This window comes from Carcharodon carcharias, chromosome 15, assembly GCF_017639515.1.
Source record: "Carcharodon carcharias isolate sCarCar2 chromosome 15, sCarCar2.pri, whole genome shotgun sequence".
In the NCBI taxonomy this organism is placed as follows: domain Eukaryota; kingdom Metazoa; phylum Chordata; class Chondrichthyes; order Lamniformes; family Lamnidae; genus Carcharodon; species Carcharodon carcharias.
Window position 1 is genome coordinate 102040399 of NC_054481.1, and position 22365 is coordinate 102062763.

General features: G+C 42.8%; 1 protein-coding gene across 1 annotated transcript in view; it reads left to right on the forward strand.

Annotated features, from left to right (window-relative positions):
* Window positions 1-4897: 4897 nt before the first annotated feature.
* The window catches only part of LOC121288263 (immunoglobulin superfamily member 21-like), a 274563-nt gene continuing 257095 nt past the window's right edge, over window positions 4898-22365 (forward strand). The window contains exon 1 of the mRNA XM_041206770.1: window positions 4898-5301. Within this exon, the coding sequence (XP_041062704.1) occupies window positions 5241-5301 (61 nt within the window). The 5' untranslated portion in view covers window positions 4898-5240. The remainder of the gene's footprint in view (window positions 5302-22365) is intronic.

Sequence of the window (22365 nt, forward strand, 5' to 3'; positions counted from 1 at the left end):
TCTCCCTTATATGTTATCTAGTTTCTCCTTGAATTCACCTATGTCCTTCATTTCAGTTACTCCATGTTTTAGTATGTTCCACATTCTAACTACTCTCTGGGTAAAGATGATAATCATTTATTCTCTCATATCAAGCCTTCAATCCCCTTGTATCACAATCTTTCTTCTCCCTTTCTCATTCATCAACAATGCCATCATAATGCTTCCTGAGCTTCTCACATTCCTGCTAACCTCCAAGTTATTATGTGATATGCAAATCCTGCAGATGTCATCACACTTGATGCCAGGTAATGCTCAACCGATTGCCCCAATAGGTAGGGTTGTGCTAGTGGACAATCTGGTGGAAATAACTCTGATAGGCTGAATATTTTTATTGTTTGGCTTCAGCAGTGGCACTGTGCTCATTTGGATGTCTCTACATCCTGGATCAGCTAACCTGCACCTTTCAAATATTTGTGAGAGGGCCTGCCTTCCTTAATGGGCAAACAAAATTCCTGTAGGTGAGTGCAGATTTCTCCAAAGCTTGACTTTGAGATCATTATACATAGTGCTGCCGTTCTGTGTAGTTCAAATGCTTGAGTGACCCAAAAGAAACTAGGTTCTTCAGTAATAAAGCACTCACCTTGTCAATTAATGCTGTGACAGGTGTTCAAAACTCCAATTCCTCAAAACACCAAGTTCCAGATCTTGGTCCTGCTGTCAGGTGGAGATGTAGAATAGAGAAAGGCACCTTTCCACAGGGACAGAAAAACTAAAGAACACCCTTCCCAGGCTACTCTAGAGATCTCCCAGAAGGCTCAACCACAAAACCATAACTCCTACCGCATACAGGCAGCAGAACCTCAGCCACCTAGGCTCCATGATCTGGATTCCCCTCCCTAAAGACTCTCCCTGAAACCCACCTCTTTGACCAAGCATCTGGTCAGCTTTCCCAATAACTCCTTTGTTTTGACATCCATTTTTCTCTGATTATGTCTCTGTGAAGTACCTTGAGATATTTTTGTTTACGTTAAAGGTGCAGTATAAATGCAACTTAACAAAAACAGAATTACCTGGAAAAACTCAGCAGGTCTGGCAGCATCGGCGGAGAAGAAAAGAGTTGACGTTTCGAGTCCTCTTGACCCTTCAACAGAACTGTTCTGTTGAAGGGTCATGAGGACTCGAAACGTCAACTCTTTTCTTCTCCGCCGATGCTGCCAGACCTGCTGAGTTTTTCCAGGTAATCCTGTTTTTGTTTTGGATTTCCAGCATCCGCAGTTATTTTGTTTTTATAAATGCAACTTGATGTTGTTGCCACTCCTGGTCCTGATTCTCTCCCCATTTGTGATTCTGGCAGACCTCCCCCTCCTCAGTCAACCATCCTGCCCTGATTCTCACCTGTACACCTTCATTCCCTACCTTGTTCCATTGTTCTGAGTCCTGGCTGTTGACTGGTTAGTGATGGCTGGCTGGGGACAAGCTGCTGGAGACTGCAGACGGACTAAAAGTTGGCCGCAGATTGTTGACAAGTCAAAACCCCTTTGGGATATTATTCTTCTTAATATTCCTTCTTCAAAATTAATTGTGTATTGCACCGGCACATAGACATTTTAAAAGGACCTGCTCACATAGAATTGTGTTTTTTTTTTACAAAAATGAAACTTTATTCACAAAATTTGTGAAAGTACATTGCATGGCAGTTCAAATTTGACATAAAGTGCAATACAATTGTTTCTTTCAAGATAGTACATGGAACTCACTACACTTACAACTGCCTATTATACTTACAACATACATTTACATTTTGTGCCGCATACAGCCCAAGGCATTGTACACGGGTTTGAGCCTGTGTACTACGGCAGGTGAGCATTGAACTGTGAGCCCTTGAGCCTCTCAGAGACCCATGCTTATTAGTTGGATAATAATAAGTTGAATGGAAAGTTAAAGGCAATGTGGGAGGATTATGTATGTGTGTCATATGTCTCCCATCACACTGTTGGTTTTTGTGCCTTTCCGTGGTTCATCTCAAATTTTCTTTAATTCCAAATTCTTTCTTGAGTTATTCCCTGACATTTGAAAATCATCAGTATGTAAAGATTATCTTCATTATCACATTGTTTATTTGTGGGAGCTAGGTGTGTGCAAATTGGCTGCTGTGTTTCCGATATTACAACATCGACTACACTCCAGAAAGTACTTAATTGGCTTTGGGATGTCCTGAGATCTGAAAGACAATATATAAATGCAAGCTCTTTATTCTAAAGAGTGCTCTCCACGCCCATTGAACAGCGGATCAATGCATCCTTCTTTCCCTTGCTGCTTCCTGCAGCATGGTCTGGTGAGTCCTGTAAACATTTTCACGGTTAAGAAATAGCACAGATTGCAAGAGTTTGTTTTTATTTATTCTGTTTGCTTTTACTTTTAAAAAAAAACTTTTTATTGAGTGCCATGTCCAGCTGAACTGCTTGATGAGTAAATGGACCACTTGTAATTCTGACCCCCACAGTCCATGAAGGCCCCCCCCCCATTTAATCCCTAATCCTGAACAGATAAATTAAGAATGATTAGATGGTCAATTTAGAGGTGGGACTCAGCCTCCTGTGTGGAGATTTACACATCGGGAACGTAGGTCAGAGAGGCCAGTGGGCCTAATATAAAGTACTTTTGAATTTCTGTTCCTAACGTCCTGCAAATCAGTCCCCAGCCTGAGCTAAAATCTCTAATCAACCTCTGAGGGAATCCAGTGGGGAGCAGGAGGGAAAGTGGAGTTGAGGCAGAAGATCAGCCATGATCGTATTGAATGGCAGAGCAGGCTCAAAGGGGCCATAGGGCCTACTCCTGCCCCTATTTCTTGTATTTTTAATCTGTGCTCCTGTCAACTGACATTCCACAGTGTGAGCAAAGTGTCATAAATTCAGGAGTTTGAATAAATGGAGAGCTGGGTTTCTGGTTCAGTTGGGGTTGTGACCAATGGACTGAAACTGGCCAGTGTTGAGCTATTTGAGTTGTAACACGAGACTGATGTTTCTCAAAGTTTTGAACTTAACTTTTCCCTGTGATTGCCTATCTCCACCTGCAAATTACACATACTGAGGAGAATCCTGGGGGGCTGCATCGCTCATTTAAAGGATCTGAATTGAGAGGTCACATGTGTTTCTCTTATCCATGGGTCATGTTACTCCAGTGTTACTTTCCCCCTTTCCCTTCTGAAGGTGCTGCTTCCTACCCCAAGGATGCTTTTACAGGCCTCCACGACCCCATGTCAATAAGTTATGTATGATCTAGACAGTAAGTGCTGACAGGCTATTTACCTGTGGAGGCATTGTGGCTAAGCTTGATCCCGTTCTTATCTGCATTTTCCAGTTGGAAACCCTAAACAGCAATCAGAAACTCTGGCTCCCTTTTATTTCTCTCTCTGTGTGTTCCCCTGAGGTGTAGGGATGCAGAGGTCAGTTGGCACTGAGACAATTGCTTCATTAGCTCAGGTCAGCTAATTCTTGCTATGCTGGACAGTGCTCTTAACAAACGAGGCATGTCATCTTTTTTATAGAAGCCTACCATTCCCCCGACATAAATATTTGCTCTGTTTTCCTTCCAATGATCTTTTTAAAAAATCGACCAGTTATAATTTCAAGGAAAATCTCCATTCCCAACATTACTTCCTGGTTATTAGGGAAGGATTTGCACATTGAAGATCAGAAGCTCTGTGAGGAGAAACAGTCATTGTGATTTCACTCCCTCACCTACATTCGTCGTCATATGAAATGGCAATAAGGGAAAATGATCTCTATTATCCTTTCTAACTCCCCAATATTGTAACCCATTCTAATCCAAGTAAGTCACAAATCTGTTGATGGAGTTAGAAGCATCGTGCACATGTAGAGAATTGCCACACCCATGATTATTTGGGCTAGGTGTGAAGTCTGGCAGTGGCTTCACGTCTAATGCAGGCTCCCATTCATATTCATTATTGTCCTTAGTTCTACTAAAGGCAAATGTAAAGTGATGATCTCTGGCTGTCACTCTGGGGCTGATAGCAGCAGAGTCTCACATTACAGGTGGCAATCGAGAAGTAAATTCATTGAGATTAGTTTAGGCTGGGCGGGGAGTGGTGACCGGTAGAAATGGATCTCTGGGCATGATGTACACCAGGACCCAGCACCACCGCGATCAGCAATGGAGAAGTATTCTCTGTCTAAATCCTAAGAATGGGAATAGTTACCTCTTGATGTTAAGTCAGTCAACTGTCTCTCTCAGTAGCTGCGCTGCCAAGTGTGGAACATAATCAGGCTGGCTGGGGAGGGGGCATTCAGCCAGCAGCCCCCTCCCCACACACTGGACCTGCTACAGAAAGATTGGGCTCAGCTATGATGCCACCTACAGTCAAATAGCTAACAACACTCCAACAAGAATAAACACTTGGGAAGTTATTTGTGGGGAAGGGGCATTTTGCCTTCAGGAAAGGAAAATGGACGCACATTGTTTACTCACGTTTGTTTCTGAAATTTCACAGTCTAAAATGAGTTCCCATGCCTTTTTAAAATACTAACCTCACTTTAAACCAGGAACACATTTGGGTAAATGGATCTTTCCGTGAACTATTAGATAAATTGCATGTATTTAATATGTGCGATGATATTCAAAGTATATGTTGAAAGTTCTCAGAGGGTTAAGTGGTGAGAACGGGAGCGACGAAGTAACATTTTTTTTGCCACAAGTGGCGGAGTAAGAGTTAATTTCCCTAGGAGGAGACAGTGTGTATGTGTGTGTTACAGAGAGAGAGAAATCCCCAGGATTGTTAAATCGGCTTAAAAACCATAAAGAGTGAACCGTTTCCTGGACGGGGGGGGGGGGGGGGGTGGTTGGTGGCTCCAGTCACGGTTTAAACACATCCACTATGTTAAAAATCGACACAGAGAGGGGAAGGGCTTGAGTGGGAGAGGTTTTAACAATATCTCTCAGTCAGTAAATCCCGGTGTTGTGCTGAAGGAATGGAACAGAATTCTCATCTCGGAGATCCCAGCTAAATATACACACAACTGAACAAAATAATTACATTTTTTTGTTTCCAAAAATACCTCTCAAACTCCATCAACTTGTCAAAGAAGGCTTGAATTTTGAGGCAATGTGATTATTTTGCTTTTTTTTTGGTTCGTGTGCTGGCGTCTGTTTGCTTTAGGATGAGGATATGTCGGTGCTGTGTGCTGGATGGACCATTTTACCCAGCACCTTCTGAGCTCCAAGTTTAAAACTGACCGAAAATGAACAGGAAGAGTCTTTTTCAGCTGTCCTTCCTCCTGCATCTGGTGGACATTACTCTCGGTGAGTTGAACAGAGATAAAAAAATTGTTACACTTTTAGGGAGCGGGGGAGGGTGGTTGTAGGAGGGAGGGGGAAAAGTCATCAGCAAAAAAAAATTGTTAAAAGAATCATGCATTTATTATCAAGATATTTATTGATGCATATTCCCAATTTGTGTTTAACCAACTCCCATCAATTTGCTGTTCGGTCCAAGCCACATTTACACGCAATTTAGGTTCCATGTAATTTATATTATCCATGCATGGTGGATTCCAATTGTTTTAATAAGAGTCTGACATGTTCTAACTATAAATTATTTTATTATAAGAGCGTCTCCCTTTAATGTATTTTTAGCCCTCAGATTTTTTTTTAATGGAAGTACAGTCTCATCTTAAAGGGATTAAGATGGAAATGAACCAGCGTGGTTTTAAGAAGCCGTGGGTCACGGTAAAACGCAAGGAAATTGAGAGCAGGTTTTGTTCGACGTTGAATCATTTCATTCTGGGACATTTGGCTAGTCGGGAATTTCTCACTCCAAGAAGCCCCGGAGGGTGGCAGTGAAGCTGAACGCCCTTCCCCCTTTCATCCTCCTGCTCCCCTGTTTACACTCTCGTTATATTCTTTTATATTTGTCTTGGAACTTCTTTTTTTCTGGCTCAGTCTCTTCCTAAACGCTGCAGCTGCCTAGAGAATGAGATTTGACTCGGGGAAGGTATGGGCTCCCAGTCCTCCATCTCCACTCCTTCCACATAGCCACTTCTCTGTGGAACTGTCCATTAAGTCAACTCTTAAACATGGAGGTCACCACTGGAGGCAGTGGGATGAATGTGTGCCTCCACTTCTTTTGTCATGAGTGTGTCCCTTCCCCCTCACTCCAATCCGATGCCCCCCACCCCCACCCCCTTTTATGTTGTTGTTGCTGTTGTGCCTCTGGTACAGGTTCACATGAGGAAATGGGCCTTCCTTAAGCCCGGCCATTTTACTGATTTTATTAACATTTATTGGAGATGATCACCCAAGGTCTCGAGGAAGTGCAGAAGACAACCATGGGATTAAATCGATGTTGCATCTTAAACCTTCTTACACTGAGGAGAAGCACCAGTATAAAGCATCTCACCCCAGGCCCTGACAAGCCAGGTGGAGATAGGGAATTTTCTGCCTGGGGTCTGAGCTTCTTCCTACCGCTCTGTGGTTTAGTGAGTGTAAGCTGCAGTCACTATGGTTGCCACAGTGTTGGTATGTGTACTATAGTTATGCTGTCATCTGTGGCTCAGTGGGCAGCACTATCAAGTCTGAGTCTGAAGTTTATGGGTTCAAATCCCACTGCAGAGATGTGGGCGTGTAATCCAGGCTGACACTTCAGTGCTACACTGTAGGAAGTGCAGATTGTTGGAGGTGATGTCTTTTGCTGAGATGTTAAACTGACACCCCATCTGCCTCCTCAAGCTGGCATAAAACTTTCCACAGCAATATTTTGAATAACATCAGGGGAGGTCCCCCTGGTTTCCTGTCGAGTTTCTCAAACATGACTAAATAGACAGATTATCCGGTCATTTACCTCATTGTTGTTTAAGGGAGCGTGCTGTGCAGATTGGCTACCATCTCATTCCACCTTAGAACAATGGCCACGCTTCAAAAGTACTTAATTGGCTGTGAAGCAATTTGGGACACCTTGAACTCATGAAATGCAGGTCTTTATTTTCAAACTGATTTATCATAAGTTAGGTACAAACCCTCTAACTCTGCTTCTTCGAGGCTCCTTCACTCCTGGCTCAGAAGAGCACCCTCTACTGGCCCAGAGGCACATTGCCATCCCCTACACCAGGCTTCCCTGTTCTGAGACTGACAGCTTATGGTCAACTTAAAGGGACCATTTTTCTGCAAATGAATTTGTGCCCAGTAGAAACTACCCAAACTTCGCTTATGACTTCTTAAAGCCAAAGAACATCATTGCTAAAGTACTTTGAATGGCTCGTTGGCTCTGCTGAATTGGATGTTCCCTGATTGTTTCCTAGACTGAGGTTCAGTTACATTCCCTATGGAAATAACTGTAATCATTCTGTGAGGTAGATGACTCTTCCTCCTTAGTGAAGACACTTGAGGGAAAGAAATGGGAAATGGCTGACAATTTTCAACCAGCAAACTCAACAGCTTAAAAATAACATTTTTATATCTTTTGCATAGGTATTTAGCTAGATTCAAAGGAATACTTTAAACTAACTGCACTCTGCCTTAAATTGCTTCTCCTTTAAGTAACTTGGTTTTTGATAGATTATTTTCCTTCTGTGCATCGGACATGGGTTAAACCCCAGCCTGTCTAACTCCCAGCAACCTGATTACTTTCTAATGACAGAACTAATGTCACAGGACTGAATTCAGGATGATTGACAACTTTGTTGTTCTATATTTTTTTTAAAAAAGATCTGGTTGTCTCAGACACAAAAATGAAAAGCATAATTATGAATTTTGAAACCACACATACCCATGGGTAATGGGACTCCGCAGTTTTGAGCAGGATAGTTGTGCCTTAAATTTCATGTAGGATTACTGTGTGATCAAGGATATTTGGTTTTGGAAATGGGTAAGTGGGCATCACTTCATTGCTGGCAATCTCCTAGGGATATGGAAGGACAGCCCTCCCTCTCCCCTCCCTCTCCCATTCCTCTGGGGAAGAGGGCATCTTCAATACAGATTGCTGCAGAACATAGATACTGGATGAATTAAACAGATTGGGAGCTATTTAGGAAACGGATAGGATTGAAGGACGCAGAGTTAACATGCTTATCCATGGTGCTATGGAATGTGCTATTCAGTCACCAATGCCATGCCCTCCCCTACCCCTGCTATTAAAGGGGTATAGTCAAATCCAACATTTCTTTACATCCAATCACACAAGGTATTGGTAGCAAACTGTGTGCTTGCCACCTCAGCCACAGAAAATGTCAGGCCAGGGACGTGAAAAGGAAAAGGATTCAAATTTACAATAAAAAGGGGGAGAGAAATCTTGCCCAGGAACAGTTTAAATTATCTGTCACTTCCCAGCCAATGACACCATAGTGGAATCTTTCTAGTCCCAGTAGCCAGGAGCAGCACTGCCAGGTTCCATCTATGAGCTTGGCAGGAGTCTGCCCCCACCCCCTCTGACTCTTGACCTAGGTGGAGGAAGTTTCGAAGTTGGAGGATTGCAGCTGCTGAGATGGTGCCTGGTTTTCCACTCTGCTTTCAGGAGTTGGAGGATTTTCTTAAAAAAGTCTCAGTGAAAGGCTAAGATTTGTCAGTGCAGAATGCCAGTAGGAAGAGAGAGACTAGGAACAAAACCCATGTAATATTCGTGCCTCATCGCAACAAATGTGCAAAGCTGTGAATTTTGTTCTTGGCAAAACTGTCTTTTAAGTTGAAATCGGGGATTGAAATAGAATGTATTTGAATTCTTCTGCTGCACTCTTTTCTCCCATTCACTCCTGATACCACTCACTTGTTAATGGAAAGCAGGCTGTTGCTGTCTCCGGCATTCTACCCCAAGTGGCCATTTTGTCTTGTGCGAGTCCAGGTAGCGAGTGGTGACAAGTAATTTGACATCTCAACCTTGTAACCCCAATCTTGTTCTCAGCCCAAACTCACATGTACCTTCCAGCAGCTGTCACTGAAGACCAGATGAGGCGGGAATGTTGGCTGTTTGTTTTGTTTTGTTTTCCATCCCTTGATCCAGGAATGTGTGGCCGCTGCTTCCTGAGCGGGGATACATTAACTCAGCATAGACCAGATGAACTGGGGGATTTTTCTGGTCTCTGTATGGCTCAGTGTTATACCAGGCAGTACACTCACTAACCTCAGGAGCTCTGGACGATCAAATTTAAAGTGGTGACATATTTCAAAGGTGTTCAGCAATTTTTGTCTGCAGAGAAAGAAGAGCCTTGGGCCTTTGCGGTGGGGTTACATATCTGCGTCCTTTGAAGTGATAGTGAACAATCATGTAGTCGAGCAGTGTCACCTGTGGCTCAGCTGGTAGCACTTTGCATCTGAACCTGGAGACTGTGGGTTCAAGCCCCACCCCAACAACCTGAGTACAAAAGACAGGCTGACACTTCATTGAGGGGGTGCTGCACTGTCAGAGGTGCTGTCTTTTAGATGTTTTTTTAAAAAAAAGAGCAGGGCGCTCTCCCTGGTGTTCTGGTCAGTATTTGTCCCCTCAACTAACATTACTGAAATAAAGTGGGAGCTGGCTGCTGCATTTCCTATAACAGTGACTTCATAAATAAAGAACACTTCTTTTGCTGAAAATTGCTGTGAAAGGCATTCTGCAAAAACAAATTCTTTAACAGAGAAAAGGTTTGCTAAAGATTTTTTTGTTGAAGACTGTGTCTCTTCAACAGTGTTTTTTGGGTCCTTGCACACCATGGTAAGGTGTCTTTTTATTCTTGAGAATGAAATACTTCAGGCATTAAGGCCTCTTGAATACACAGGATGCGATCCTGGCAGTTACACTGCAATTATACCCACTGCCGCTCTGCAGGGTTTACGGTGCCAGGTTTTGCGGGTTAACGAGACGACACATGGGCACCCACACCACCAGGCATGTTTTGGGCAACTGCTGGTCCTGTTAGCTGCTGGAAGTTTTGTCGTCTGCCCTCAGCACCCCCTAGCCACACCCAAGGCATGACACCACTCAATTGTATGATTTTTCACCATCGCATCAAAAGACAGAGATAAGTAGCCAGGGAGGGGTGAGGCTCAGCCCCTTGCACAGCCCAGTAAGAAATTCCAGTTTTAATGACAATCCTGTGTATCCGGTTTCAGACCTTTTAACTTAGCCATTCCACCAGGTACCTGTGGGCATTAAAGCAGGAGTTTGTCGGAGTAAATTTGGTGCCCTTGTGTCAATATGGGTTAGATCCAAAGTAAAGTGCCGTTCTATTCCAGTGATGTTTACACTCTTCTGTGTGGTGCACTTCGAAATGTTGACAAAACCTCAGGAAGCCCCTAACTTGTGAAAGGCATTGTCAATTAAACACAGAGATAAAAACAAAAAAACTGCGGATGCTGGAAATCCAAAACAAAAACAGAATTACCTGGAAAAACTCAGCAGGTTTTCAGCTCTTTCCTGGACTCGAACTCAAGTTCTGTCGAAGGGTCATGAGGACTCGAAACGTCAACTCTTTTCTTCTCCGCCGATGCTGCCAGACCTGCTGAGTTTTTCCAGGTAATTCTGTTTTTGTAAGGCATTGTCTGTTATTCAAAGGAAAATCATGCTATCATTGAAAGCCTCACTTCAGGACTTGAAAATACAACCTAGGTTGACACCAGTGTTGCATTGCGAGAATACTTCATTGTCAGAGGTGCTATTCTTCTGATGAAGAGCTCAACTGAGGTTTCCTCTGTTACGGGTCCCACAGCACCATTTGAGGAAGGGCAGATTATTCTCCTAAAGCCCTGGCCAACATTATTCCCTTAACCAACTGAGCAAAAAACAGGTTAACTGATCGTTCAGCTCATTGCAGTTTATGTTGGATCTCGCTGCTTATAGGTTGGCTGCCACAATCGCTCACAGAACAACAGTCACACTTCAAAGTAATTGAGATGATGCGAATGGATGAGAGGCATAACAATTCACTGCATAAATTTCACTCTGTTTTGCTAAATGACTTGTTTTAAGGAAAAGTATGTTCTTTTGATTCCAAATATTAGACAAATTTTACTCGTTAATATTCGACAATAGTACTTGATAGAAACTCATTTACATGCAGATTCTTTCTCATAAAGGGAAAGTGTAGGTGGTTTGGCTGTGTGTCACAACAGTGTCTTTTAATCTCCGGAAACTATCTTTAAACCCATCCCACACCACCGCAGCTCTGATCGGTAGGGGGGACGGGGTTGGCGAAGTGGCACTCTGCAGCTCTTTCACCCGTGGTTTTTGTCCCATCAAGTCAAAAGTGGATGAAGATCTCCTGTTGCTGTATGATAACACTGTGCTGGGACATCATCTTTCAACCCTGGGACTGGAGTTCAGAATCAGATGGACAAGACAATAAGGCTATTTCTAATCAGGATTGAGAGGCACTCTATTAGAAGTAGAGCATTATCTTTCTATTCAAGGTGCTTGGATTTGAAATGGTGCCCAGACCAACCTTCTCTTTGCAACGGGCATGGACTGGTGTAGGATATTATCGCAAGACCCTTTCATTTCTGACAGCTGCATTGAAATCCAAACTCGACTGAGCAGATAAAATCTGCCTTTGATAGACTGAGCTGCACAGTGAGCTTTAAACGCTGCCTGGTCAATGCTGAGCTTTGAGCTTAAATCCAAGTCAGATGGAGAAGATGAAAATCACCTGTCATTGAGGGAAGACTGAGTGGTGCGTGCTGATAGAAAGCACAGTCTGTCATCTTTGGAGGCTGGATTCAAATGCATCCCATTACAAGGGAGTCAAGTCTTCTCTATGTAGCTGTTTTTATAACGATTGTCTGCTGCTCCTGACAGATATAGTACATTACTTCCACTGCCATAGTCCAGCACTCAACTTTTCCTTGGTTCTCCGAGAGGCCATAAGAAGCATGGAAAACTAAACCTATTACTGAGGCCTTAGAGGGAATGGTGGCATAGTGGTAATGTTACTAGACTAATCTGGATGAGGCCTGGAATAATGCTCTGGAGCCAAGAGTTCAAATCCCACTGTGGCGTGGTAATGGTGATTATGAAACTACCAGATTGTTGTAAAAACCCATGTAGTTCACTAATGCCCTTCAGGAAAGGGAATCTGCCACCCTGACCTGGTCTAGCCTATATGTGACTCCAGACCCGCAGCATGGTCGTTGACTCTGAGACAGTGTCTGAAATAGCCTTGCAAACCACTCAGTTTGGAATGAGGAATAAATGCTGGCCTTACCAATGATGCTCCTATTCTAGGCACTATCAAATGTAAAAGTGGCAAAGCATTGCTCTGAGGAATTGGATCTCTCCCTGAACATCAGTGACAACTTAAAAAAAAATCTTCACATTGGTCTTAAGGTTCATGTAGTGAATAGAATTGAGTAAAGAGTTGCAAATATGTAACCACCCCATGTTGCACTGCATTACAGGAAGTTTTATATATAATTCTTTCTCTGGCAAGACTGATATATATAAACCATTTCTAGTGGTCCTGAGAAGGTGATGATGGGCCTTCACCTTGAGCGACTGCAGTCTGTGTGGTGCCCTCCATGCTGTTTTAATGTAACCCAGTGGCTTGCTTGCCAGTTCAGAGCCACCCATATTGGCATGAAACTTGAGTAAGGAAAGTAGGTTTCTTTCCTTAAAGGACATTATTGAACTTGTTGGGTTTTTAAACAGTCATGACCATAACAGCTTTTATATTTCCACATAAAAAAATAATGATTTGTACCCCGTGTTCTCGGGATTATTAGTGCAGTAACGTAACCACTACACCATGATGCCCATTGCAGTTATTCATGTACATGTTCCTTTGTTGTCTACTTCAGTAAGGCTGCACTCCCACAGTTTGAAACTCTTCAACCTGGGTTAGAGTCATCTTCTGAATTTATCCTTCAGTGCATTGAAAATTACAGCTACGATCACACTCACACTCCTGTGCCTACTGCAGAGAATAAGATACGAATACCAAGAGTTTCACATTTATACTCGAGGCAAGTGCTACTTGTTAACTTTTTATCAAAGACCCTTAACCCAACCAAAGTAATTGAGGATCACTTTCACAAACAAGCTGCACCATAAAGTGATGTGGTTCAGTGCCTGCAGGAATTGTATCCTTTATATGATTCTATTTTATAAAAGTGAAGGGATGGCATTTTTCTAAATTTGAATAGCTTTGGACAGCTTTAGCTCAGTTCCCAATGGGCAAGATTCACTGCTCTACAGTGAATGCTAATTTGGTAATCTAAGTTGAAGAACTGTAACCATGTTAGACTGATAGAGCCGACTTCATGGAGGCTCCTTCCCTTTGTCCACACCCAGTGCAGACACTAATAGATTCAGTGCTAACAGCACTCTTGCCCATTGGTATACTCATAAATGAGGACCAGCCCTTCTCTCTCGTTTCAATGAAAGTGCTCTCTATTGGCTCAGTTGATATTGAATGATACAAACTACACACTGTTGATTCTCGATCTGTGCTTAGCTGCTCTTGGCCTGGGAGCAGCAGAGGTGGCTCTCTAGGTAAGATTTGAGAGGCACTGACTCAGCTAGAATTGTCCTGTGGTTGGCAGCCCCAGACCCTGGTGAGCAGGATGAGGCCATGCTCCACATTGTGCTGGGAGGATTCCGCAAGAAGAGTGGAACTTGGCGAGATTCCCAGGCTATGAGATTAGAAGGGTTAAAGGCTTACGATGTGCATATTGGGAAGAACGAGTTCAAGAAAATGAGCTGGCTTTGCCAGGTGGTTATCAACATCCTCTCCTCCTATATGTTTGCTGGTTCCCTTTTTTTGACCTTCTTAAGATGAAACAGCTTTGGACAAAAAAATGAAATCTATTGCAGTTGTACGAAGGGCCCATTGCCATGTAAAACACTGGCTTGGTTAGTCATATATAGATATGCCCGACCTGTCAGAAAGGTCACCAGATGGCAATAAGTGCATAGCCAGGGCTTGATCTGATTATATAGGGAAACTATCAGCCAAGTACCAAAGCTTTAGGGCTGATTCATCTGTCACCTGCAATCTTGCTTCTAGGCAAACAGAAGAACTCACTTCCCCTCCACCCAAGTGACATTTTACATCGTGTGCACCACCCCCTAATTGTTCCCTAGTGACTGCAGCTGTGGTACAGCCGTGGACAATGACTGTACCGGGTAAAGCTGGAGGGCATCAAATGGTTGAGTTCATGGGCCCTCCGTGCCCAGCTTTCTACATATTGATTGGAGCACTGGAGGCAAGCTGTTATCCATACAGCCAGACCCGACAAGAAAGGAAGATTGGGGGAAAAAAGGGCTAGATTTCATGACCCTCCTCACACCCACACCCACCTAGGCATTTGATTGGAACGGCATGCCCAAAGTGTGATGCATCTATCTAGGTCCAGGATCACTGCTGTTTCCTGGCCTGGGTTAATAACATGGCCCAAGGACTTCCCAGGAAGAGACCAGCCCCTTGGCAAGCCTGGCTGCATACCCCTGGGAGCTCCAGAAATACATGGGCAATGTAAGTAGGATGGAGGCCCATCTCACTGGGCTTCAGCTCCATTTTCCCATTTTTGTACCTAAGGAATTGATATTTTCTTGAGGGGAAAGGTTAGGAAAAATTGCCTCTAAATAAATATTAGTAGGAACAACAACACAACAAATATTCACTTTGTGTCATTACACGTTAAACAGAATTAAAATTGAAATATATTTATATGTATAACACTGAAGGTAAGGACATACATAATTTACCCAGTACAAGAAACTACTAACTGCCTGTCTAATGTCTGCCTGTTGGTGCACCTCTGGGATCTCCTAATACTTAATTATTTTTTCCACAGGTCGCAGGAAGAGTTAAGGCTTAAATAATAATCTGACTCCCATCCAAATTTCTCGTTCAGGTGAAGGTGATAATTCATAAACAGAAAACAATTCACATCAATCACCATTATTTTCTGTGATATTGCTAATACTTTTCATGTAATTTGGTGAGCAATCATTTTTAAAAATAAAAATTCAACAAACAACGGTTGGAATTTTCTTCCTTGGTGCCAGTAATTAGAAGTGTTTTTGAGTCAGTACTAATTAGACCATGGCCTCATTAATTAACTGTCATTCTGCTGTAGTGCACTTGTCTGGTGTGATTGCATTGTATTATTTTAATTTAGTTTAATACAAACAAGCTTCTTGATTGATTTCTGGTTTCAGGATATTATGGTCTTGTAACTTGATGTTGTGAAACACCCACACTCCAGATATTCCATCCGATCTGCTCTTCCTCCTTTCCGCATCCTTTCAGGGTTGAAATCCAGGATGATTATACCATCTCCTATTCTAATGCATCCCTTCTCCAAAAGGGTGGAATTCCAAATCTCCTTCATTTCTCCCTTTCACCCACAATCTTTCCAGACAGAAGAGGCAGTGGCGTAATGATGATATCAGTGGACCAGAGGTCCAGGCCAATGCTTTAGGGTCACGGACTCAAATCCCACAATGGTGGTTGACAGAATTAAAATTCAAATCAATAAATCTGGAATATAAAGCTAGTCTCAGTAATGGTGACCATTGATTGTTGTAAAAACCCATCTGGTTCATTAATATCCTTGAAGAAAGGATATCTGCCATCCTTACCTGGTCTGGCCTACATGTGACTCCAGAACCATAGCAATGTGGTTGACTCTTGATTGCCATCTGAAATGGCCAAGCAAGTGACTGAGTTCAAGGGCAGTTAGGGTTAGGCAACAAATGTTGGTGCCTGCATCCCATGAAAGAATAGAGAAATGAAAATGCTTGGCATCATGTATATGGTTGCCAACCCTCCAGGATTGGCCTGGAATCTCCAGGAATTGAAGATGAATCTCCAGGACACTACTGTGTGCAATGCTGGTGAAAATTCATTGGGACTTTGAAAAATATTTTTTTAAAAAATTTCTCTTTACTAGATATAAAAATATTGAAAATGGGGCGGCAGGGGGAGAAAAGTCTGTTTGGTTTACAGTCAAGCATCATCTAATTGGGTAATGAGTCTTTTTGCTTCTCAGTTGGCGTCACAAGGATGGATGTGTTGGCCAATAAATAGCTGGAGCGTGGGGGAAAGTCATGTGATGAAACCTCCAGGGATACATTTAAATACAGTTGGCAACCCTAATCATGTAATCACTGCTTCCTGATGATGTATCTCAGCTTCTCCCCAATGCTCTTTAACATTGGCATATCCCTCCATTTGGGGCCTAAGACCTCTATCTGATTTCTCAGTAAAACGATACTCTTTTATTAAGATTGTTATTGTCACACCTTCTCTCTCAATTATCTTTCTTTCTAAAGCTGTGGCCAGAGGATGGCAGGAACCCTCTACTACCTTGCACAAGAGGCTTTGCTCCTTGTGAGTTGAGGCAATTGAGTCTGCATGTGTCATAGCGGGGGAGGGGAGGGGATCAGAAGCAAGCCCGATCCTGTTTCCTGGTCATGTCCGCACACAGGCCCTTCGAAGCAAGTTCACCGTGCACTGATCAGGAGAAGGAATGATGGTAATTCTTTACCTCCCTACTCCAGAGGCACTGGGGTAAATTTCATCTGAAATAATAACCCAGAGAGATGTAAAATAGGCAGACAATGTTCTATCACGTGCGTTACACTGTCCACCCTGCTGTGCCCAGCCACAGCTGCTTATGTCACTGTTCTGGCCAAGTCCAGCTAACTGGAAAATATCCCATCTTGTTCCTTGTGTGCAATTTTATGTGACAGGATCGACCCTCCAAAGCTTCTTCAGTTCACGAAGAAGTGACCCACTCCCACTTTAAATTGAGATTAAAGCAAATAATGCTTTAACTGATTAACATTTATATTAAAGTAAAATATATTCAAAGTTGTGCATCAAGCTATATTTTACCATTGTAAATTCCCATGTCTGTAACTTATAATGAAAACTGCCTACGTAAACTCATGCCTTCATTGCAGTGACAAGTTTACATTATAAATTGTGGATGTAGAATTTTTTAAAAATTCATTTATGGGATGTAGGCATCATTTATTGCCCATTCCTAATAGCCCTTGAGAAGCTGGTGGTGAACTGCCTCTTGAACCACCATAGACATTTTTGTGGTTTGATACAGCAGAGCTGCTTGCTAGGCCATTTAAGAGTCAACCACATTGCTGTGGATTTGGAGTCACATGTAGGATGGCAGATTTCCTCCCCTAAAGGGCATTAGTGAATGAGATGGGTTTTTACAACAATGTTTTTATGGTCATTATTACACTTTCTATGATGCCATGGTGGGATTTGAACTTGGGTCCCCAGAGCATTCCCCTGGGTCTCTGGAATACTAGTCCAGTGACAGTGTCGCTCTGCCACTGCCAACCCAGACTATTATAAAGGAGTGATTTGATAGGAATGCGTACAAACCCATGATTCTATACTTGTATATATCACTGAAAACTACAATCCCATTGCTAACCTCCCTTTCATCTTCAAAGTCCTTCAATGTGTTATCATCTGTGCCCATCTCTCTCATTATTCCTTGTTTTTAAATCCTTTCAGTCAGGTTTCCATTTCTCTAAAAGTAAGGAACGATCCTATCCATTATTTTCTGTGACTGAGACTGTACCTTCTTTCTTCTCATCCTTGCTACAGCCTTTGTCATGACCAAAGTAGCATCCTCATCCAACACCTTATTCAGCTTGATAAACTGCTCTTGCTTGGTTCCACTCACATGCTACCAGATACTGTCTTCCAAATAACAGCCAGGGCATCTTCAGTAATGGCTTCCTTTCCTGGCCCTGCACTGTTTATCTCTGGATCTATCCTTCACCTCTCCCCCTCTTCACCAATACTGCCTGTTGGTGATGGCATTCACAAGCTTCCACATGCTGACAATACCCTGCACTCTCTCTTCACCACCTCTCTTGACTGTTTTGCTGCCTCTGAGCTGTCAGACTTCTTTTCAGATGGCTGAATTCTTAAGCTCCCCGCAGCCAGGATCCCCAACAGGCAGCTGCTAAAAACAGTCCGGCTGGCTGAGCTGGCAGTTTCCCCTCTGCCTCTGGGCCAATTCTGCAGAGGCAGGAGGAGGAGGAGCCGCATGCTGCCCTGTAGAGGGGCTCCACCTGACCAGCACAGTGGTGGCATGGCCACAGGAACTTTGTTTTCAGTATAAAAAGCTGGAGAGAGCGGGCACCTCCATCTTGAAGTGCTCTCTATCTGACTTACCCTCTTTGGCAGCTTGCGGGCTCCTTTGGTGCTAGAAGGCCTCTCACCTTTCAGCTTCAAGGGCTTGCCCGCTATCCTTAAATAGATGGTAAGCCCGTCTCCAGGCCAATTAATGTGGTGCCCCGTGAGAATCACAATGGGTAACTGTTTCCCATTGGGGGTGGGTTTGGAACCTGGACACAGTCTCAAACTCTGTTTCTCACCCCCAGAGAGAAAATCCTACCCACAGAATGGTTCGGCCACAATTTCCTCAAACAAAATATTGAGAAGACCAAAGCTATCACCTTCAGTCCCCACCACAAACTTGACCCTTGTGACAAACTCCATACCTTTCCAAGTTACTGTCTCAGGCTGTATCAGAACACTTACATCTCACTGATCTATTGGACCCCAATAGGTCTTAGTAACTCTAAAACAAAAGCAACATGCTACAGGTGCAGGATATTTGAAATTAAAACAGCAAGTGCTGGAAATGCTCAGCAGGTCAGGCAGCAGCTGTGGAGAGAAACAGTTAACGTTTCAGGTCGATGACTTTTCATCAGAACTGAGAGATCATCAGCCTGAACCGTTAACTCCGTCTCCCTCCACAGATGCTGCCTAACCCTGCTGAGCGTTTCCAGCATTTGCTGGTTCTGTTCTATCTTTGCAACATTATCTATCTCCAACCTGCCTCAGCCCATCTGCTGCAGAAAGTCTCATTCGTATCTTTATCACTTCTAGACTCGATTACACCCATGGTTTCCTGGCTGGTCTCCCATCCTCCACCCTAAATAAACTCAAGCTGATCCAAAATTCATGTGTTCATATCCTATCCTGCAGAAGAGTCATGCTTGCACGATCTCCTACCTTCGCTGGCCTATATTGATCCCCCATGCCTCAAATCTATCCCAGATTTTAAAACCCTCTATGGTTCTGCCCTGTCCATTGCTGTAAACTCTGCCAGTGCTACAGCTCTCTTCAAGCTCAATTCCTCTGACGCTGGGCTCTTTTGCACATACCCTCCCATAACCCCACTATCAGTCATTGCGTCTTCAGTCACCCAAGTGCTATGCTCTGTTAATACCCCTGCATATCATTGCCTTTCTCACCTATTAAGATCCTTCATAAAAAATGACTTTTTAAATTTAAGCTTTTATTTGGTTTCGCATCTCTGGCCTTTGTAACTCTGTGCAGAACCTCAGGACATTTTTCTATATTAGAGGAACGATGGCATTACAAGTTGTTATTGATTTAACCTGGATGCAAATGATTGTGTCAGTTATACTACTTAAGTTAAAAAAAATTACACAATAGGAGCATCACTGTCTGAAAACATTGTGGTAAGAGCCTCACGGTATCAAAAAGTAAATGTGAATAAGGGTATACTGGAAGGGTCCAGGAGGAATCCCTTCACTAAGCCACAAGAAAATTGCAGATTAGAGAGGCCATTCAGCCCATTTTAATTTTACATTCAGAGAGGTTCTGCAACATCCAAGTAGTTCTTAAAGATTCCAGGATCTTAGCTTCCACTATTTTATCTGGAAGTTGATTCTGCACGATAATTACTCTTGTGCAAAGCTTTTTTTGATTTCATTCCAAAAATGACCTCTTGCTATTTTCAACCTATGCTTTTTAATGCTACTCCTACAGTTTAATTTAAAGCACTATGCTAGAACAGCCTTTTCTATGTTCTTAACAATCTTTTTAAGGTCACCTTTCAAATGTGTTCATTTCATGATGAATAGCCTAAGTTTCTCCAGTTTGGCCTCACATCTCAAGAGCCCTGACACTGAGAATTAGCCTGAAGCTCTTCGCTGCATAGTCTCCAGCACTCATGTCGGTTAGAGCAAGCCTACAATGCAGAAGCAGGCCATTCAGCCTAACTGGTCTATGCTGGTAAAAGCAAAATGCTGAGGATGCTGGAAATCTGAAACAAAAACAGAAAATGCTGGAGAAACTCAAGAGGTCCAACAGCATCTGTGGGGAGAAAGACAGAGTTAACGTTTCGAGTCCGTATAACTCTTCTACAGTGCTCTGAAGAAGAGTCATATGGGCTCGAAACATTAACTCTGTCTTTCTCTCCACAGATGCTGTTAGACCTGCTGAGTTTCTCTAGCATTTTCTATTTTTGTTGTGGTCTAATACTGGTATTTGTGTTACACTAGTCTCCTCCCACCACTCTTCATCTAACCCTCAGTATATCTTTCTATTCCATTCTCCCTCATGTGTTTACCTAGTTTCCCCTTAAATGCATCAGTTATTTTGTTCAATCATTCTTTGTAGTAACGTATTCCATATACCTACCAGTGATTTCTCCTGAATTCTCTACAGCATTTATTAATGATTATCTTATAGTTATGACTCTAGCTTGTGATCTCACCAAACGGAAGCATTTTCTTGACATCAACCCTATCATCTATGTGTACCCCTAGATCCCTACGCTCCTCTACCCTATGAAAACTGTTATATCCAAGCAGTATGTGGCCCCTTTATTCTTCCAATCAAAATATATGCCCTCACATTTATATTTGCTAATTACACACCAATTGGGCAAGTTTATTCATGTCCTCTTGTATTTTGTCACATTTTCCTTTATGGCAATTACAACCCCATTTGGTGGCATTGTCAAGTTTCGAAATTATCCCTCCAATTCTGGAGTCCAATTGTTAATGTAACTGATCCCTCCTGAATGCCACTTCCCTTCCTTTGACCACCACCCCCTCCTCTCTGTTTCCTGCCGGGTTGCTATCCATTCTGCCACTTGTCCCCAGAGTCCACATGCTCCCATCATGTCTTGACTCTACTGTGTAATGTCTTATTAACCTTCTTTTGAAAGTCTGACTATATTTCATCGTACCTGTGTCCCTCTCCTTTTTAGGCAATGAGAACTGGATGTAATAGTCAAAGAACATACTGACCAGATCATTATGTGAATCTTGATTATTTTCTTCCCTTCCAAAATATTCTGCTATTTTGGCTCTGTAGTTCAACATTCTACTGGTTTAGTTGATTGTTTTACAGCATTGGTTGGACATTCTTAGCACCAAGTCTACTAAGAATTCTAGATCTCTTTCAGCTTTATCTTATCTATTTCAACAACAATGATGGATTATGCATGCTGTGTGTTTTTCCTATCTTTGAACTTTACGCTTGCTGGCATTAAACTCCACTTGCTGTTATTTAGCCTCCTTGCATATTTTATCTAATTCACTTTTGTTTCTATGCTGCCGCTACTGATTTCACAGCCCTGCCTAATTTGGTAGAAGCTACAAATTTAAAGTTATGTACCTTCCTCTTAGTCTTTTAGGTATTTCTGACTCCCAAATCATGCTAAACTTTGTCATTCTGTGCCCCCAGGGGTGCCATAGCTTCCATCTCTTAGACGTTATTTTTTTTTTTTACTTTATTTATTCTTTCATGGGATGTAGGTGTCTCAGGCAAGACCAGCATTTGTTGCCCATCCCTAACTGCCCCCTAAAACTGAGAGGCTTGCTTGGCCATTTCAGTTAAGAGTCAACCACATTTCTGTGGGTCTTGAGTCATATGTAGGCCAGACCAGGTAAGGATAGCAGATTTCCTTCCTTAAAGGAACATAGCGAACCAAATAGGTCTTTAGTGGAATCAATGATAGTTTCATGGTCACCATTAGCTAGCTTTTAATTCCATATTTTATTAATTAATTGCTATGGTGGGATTTGAGCCCGTGTCTCCCAGATCATTAGCCTGGGCCTTGGGATTACTAGTCCAGTGATATTGCGACTACACCCCCATATTCCATTGATCTGGGTTACTAATAAAAGGCAGACCCAAATGAGCATTGCCTCTCGTGGCTTCCTTGACACACTGGTTCAAGAAGCAGTGATGCACTACTTCTACCAAATCTGACTGTGACTCACCTTGAGTTTTTCCAGCTAACATAAGTTGATTTAAAGAAAGAAAGAACTTGCACTTAGATAGTGCCCATCAAGATCGCAGGATGTCCCAAAGCATTTTACAGCCAATCAAGTACTTTTTAAGTGTAGTAGTCACTGTTGTAAAGTGGGAATGCGACAGCCAGGAAAGTCAGCCCGCCTGATTGACACCCATTTCACCTTAATCCGCCACCTTTAACATTCACTCCCTCCACCACTGACACACAGTGGCAGCAGTGTGTACCATCTACAAGATGCACTGTAGCAACTCAACAAAACTCCTTTGACGGCATCTTCCAAAGCTGCAACCGTTACCACCTAGAACGACAAGTGCAGCAGATGCATGGGAACAACAC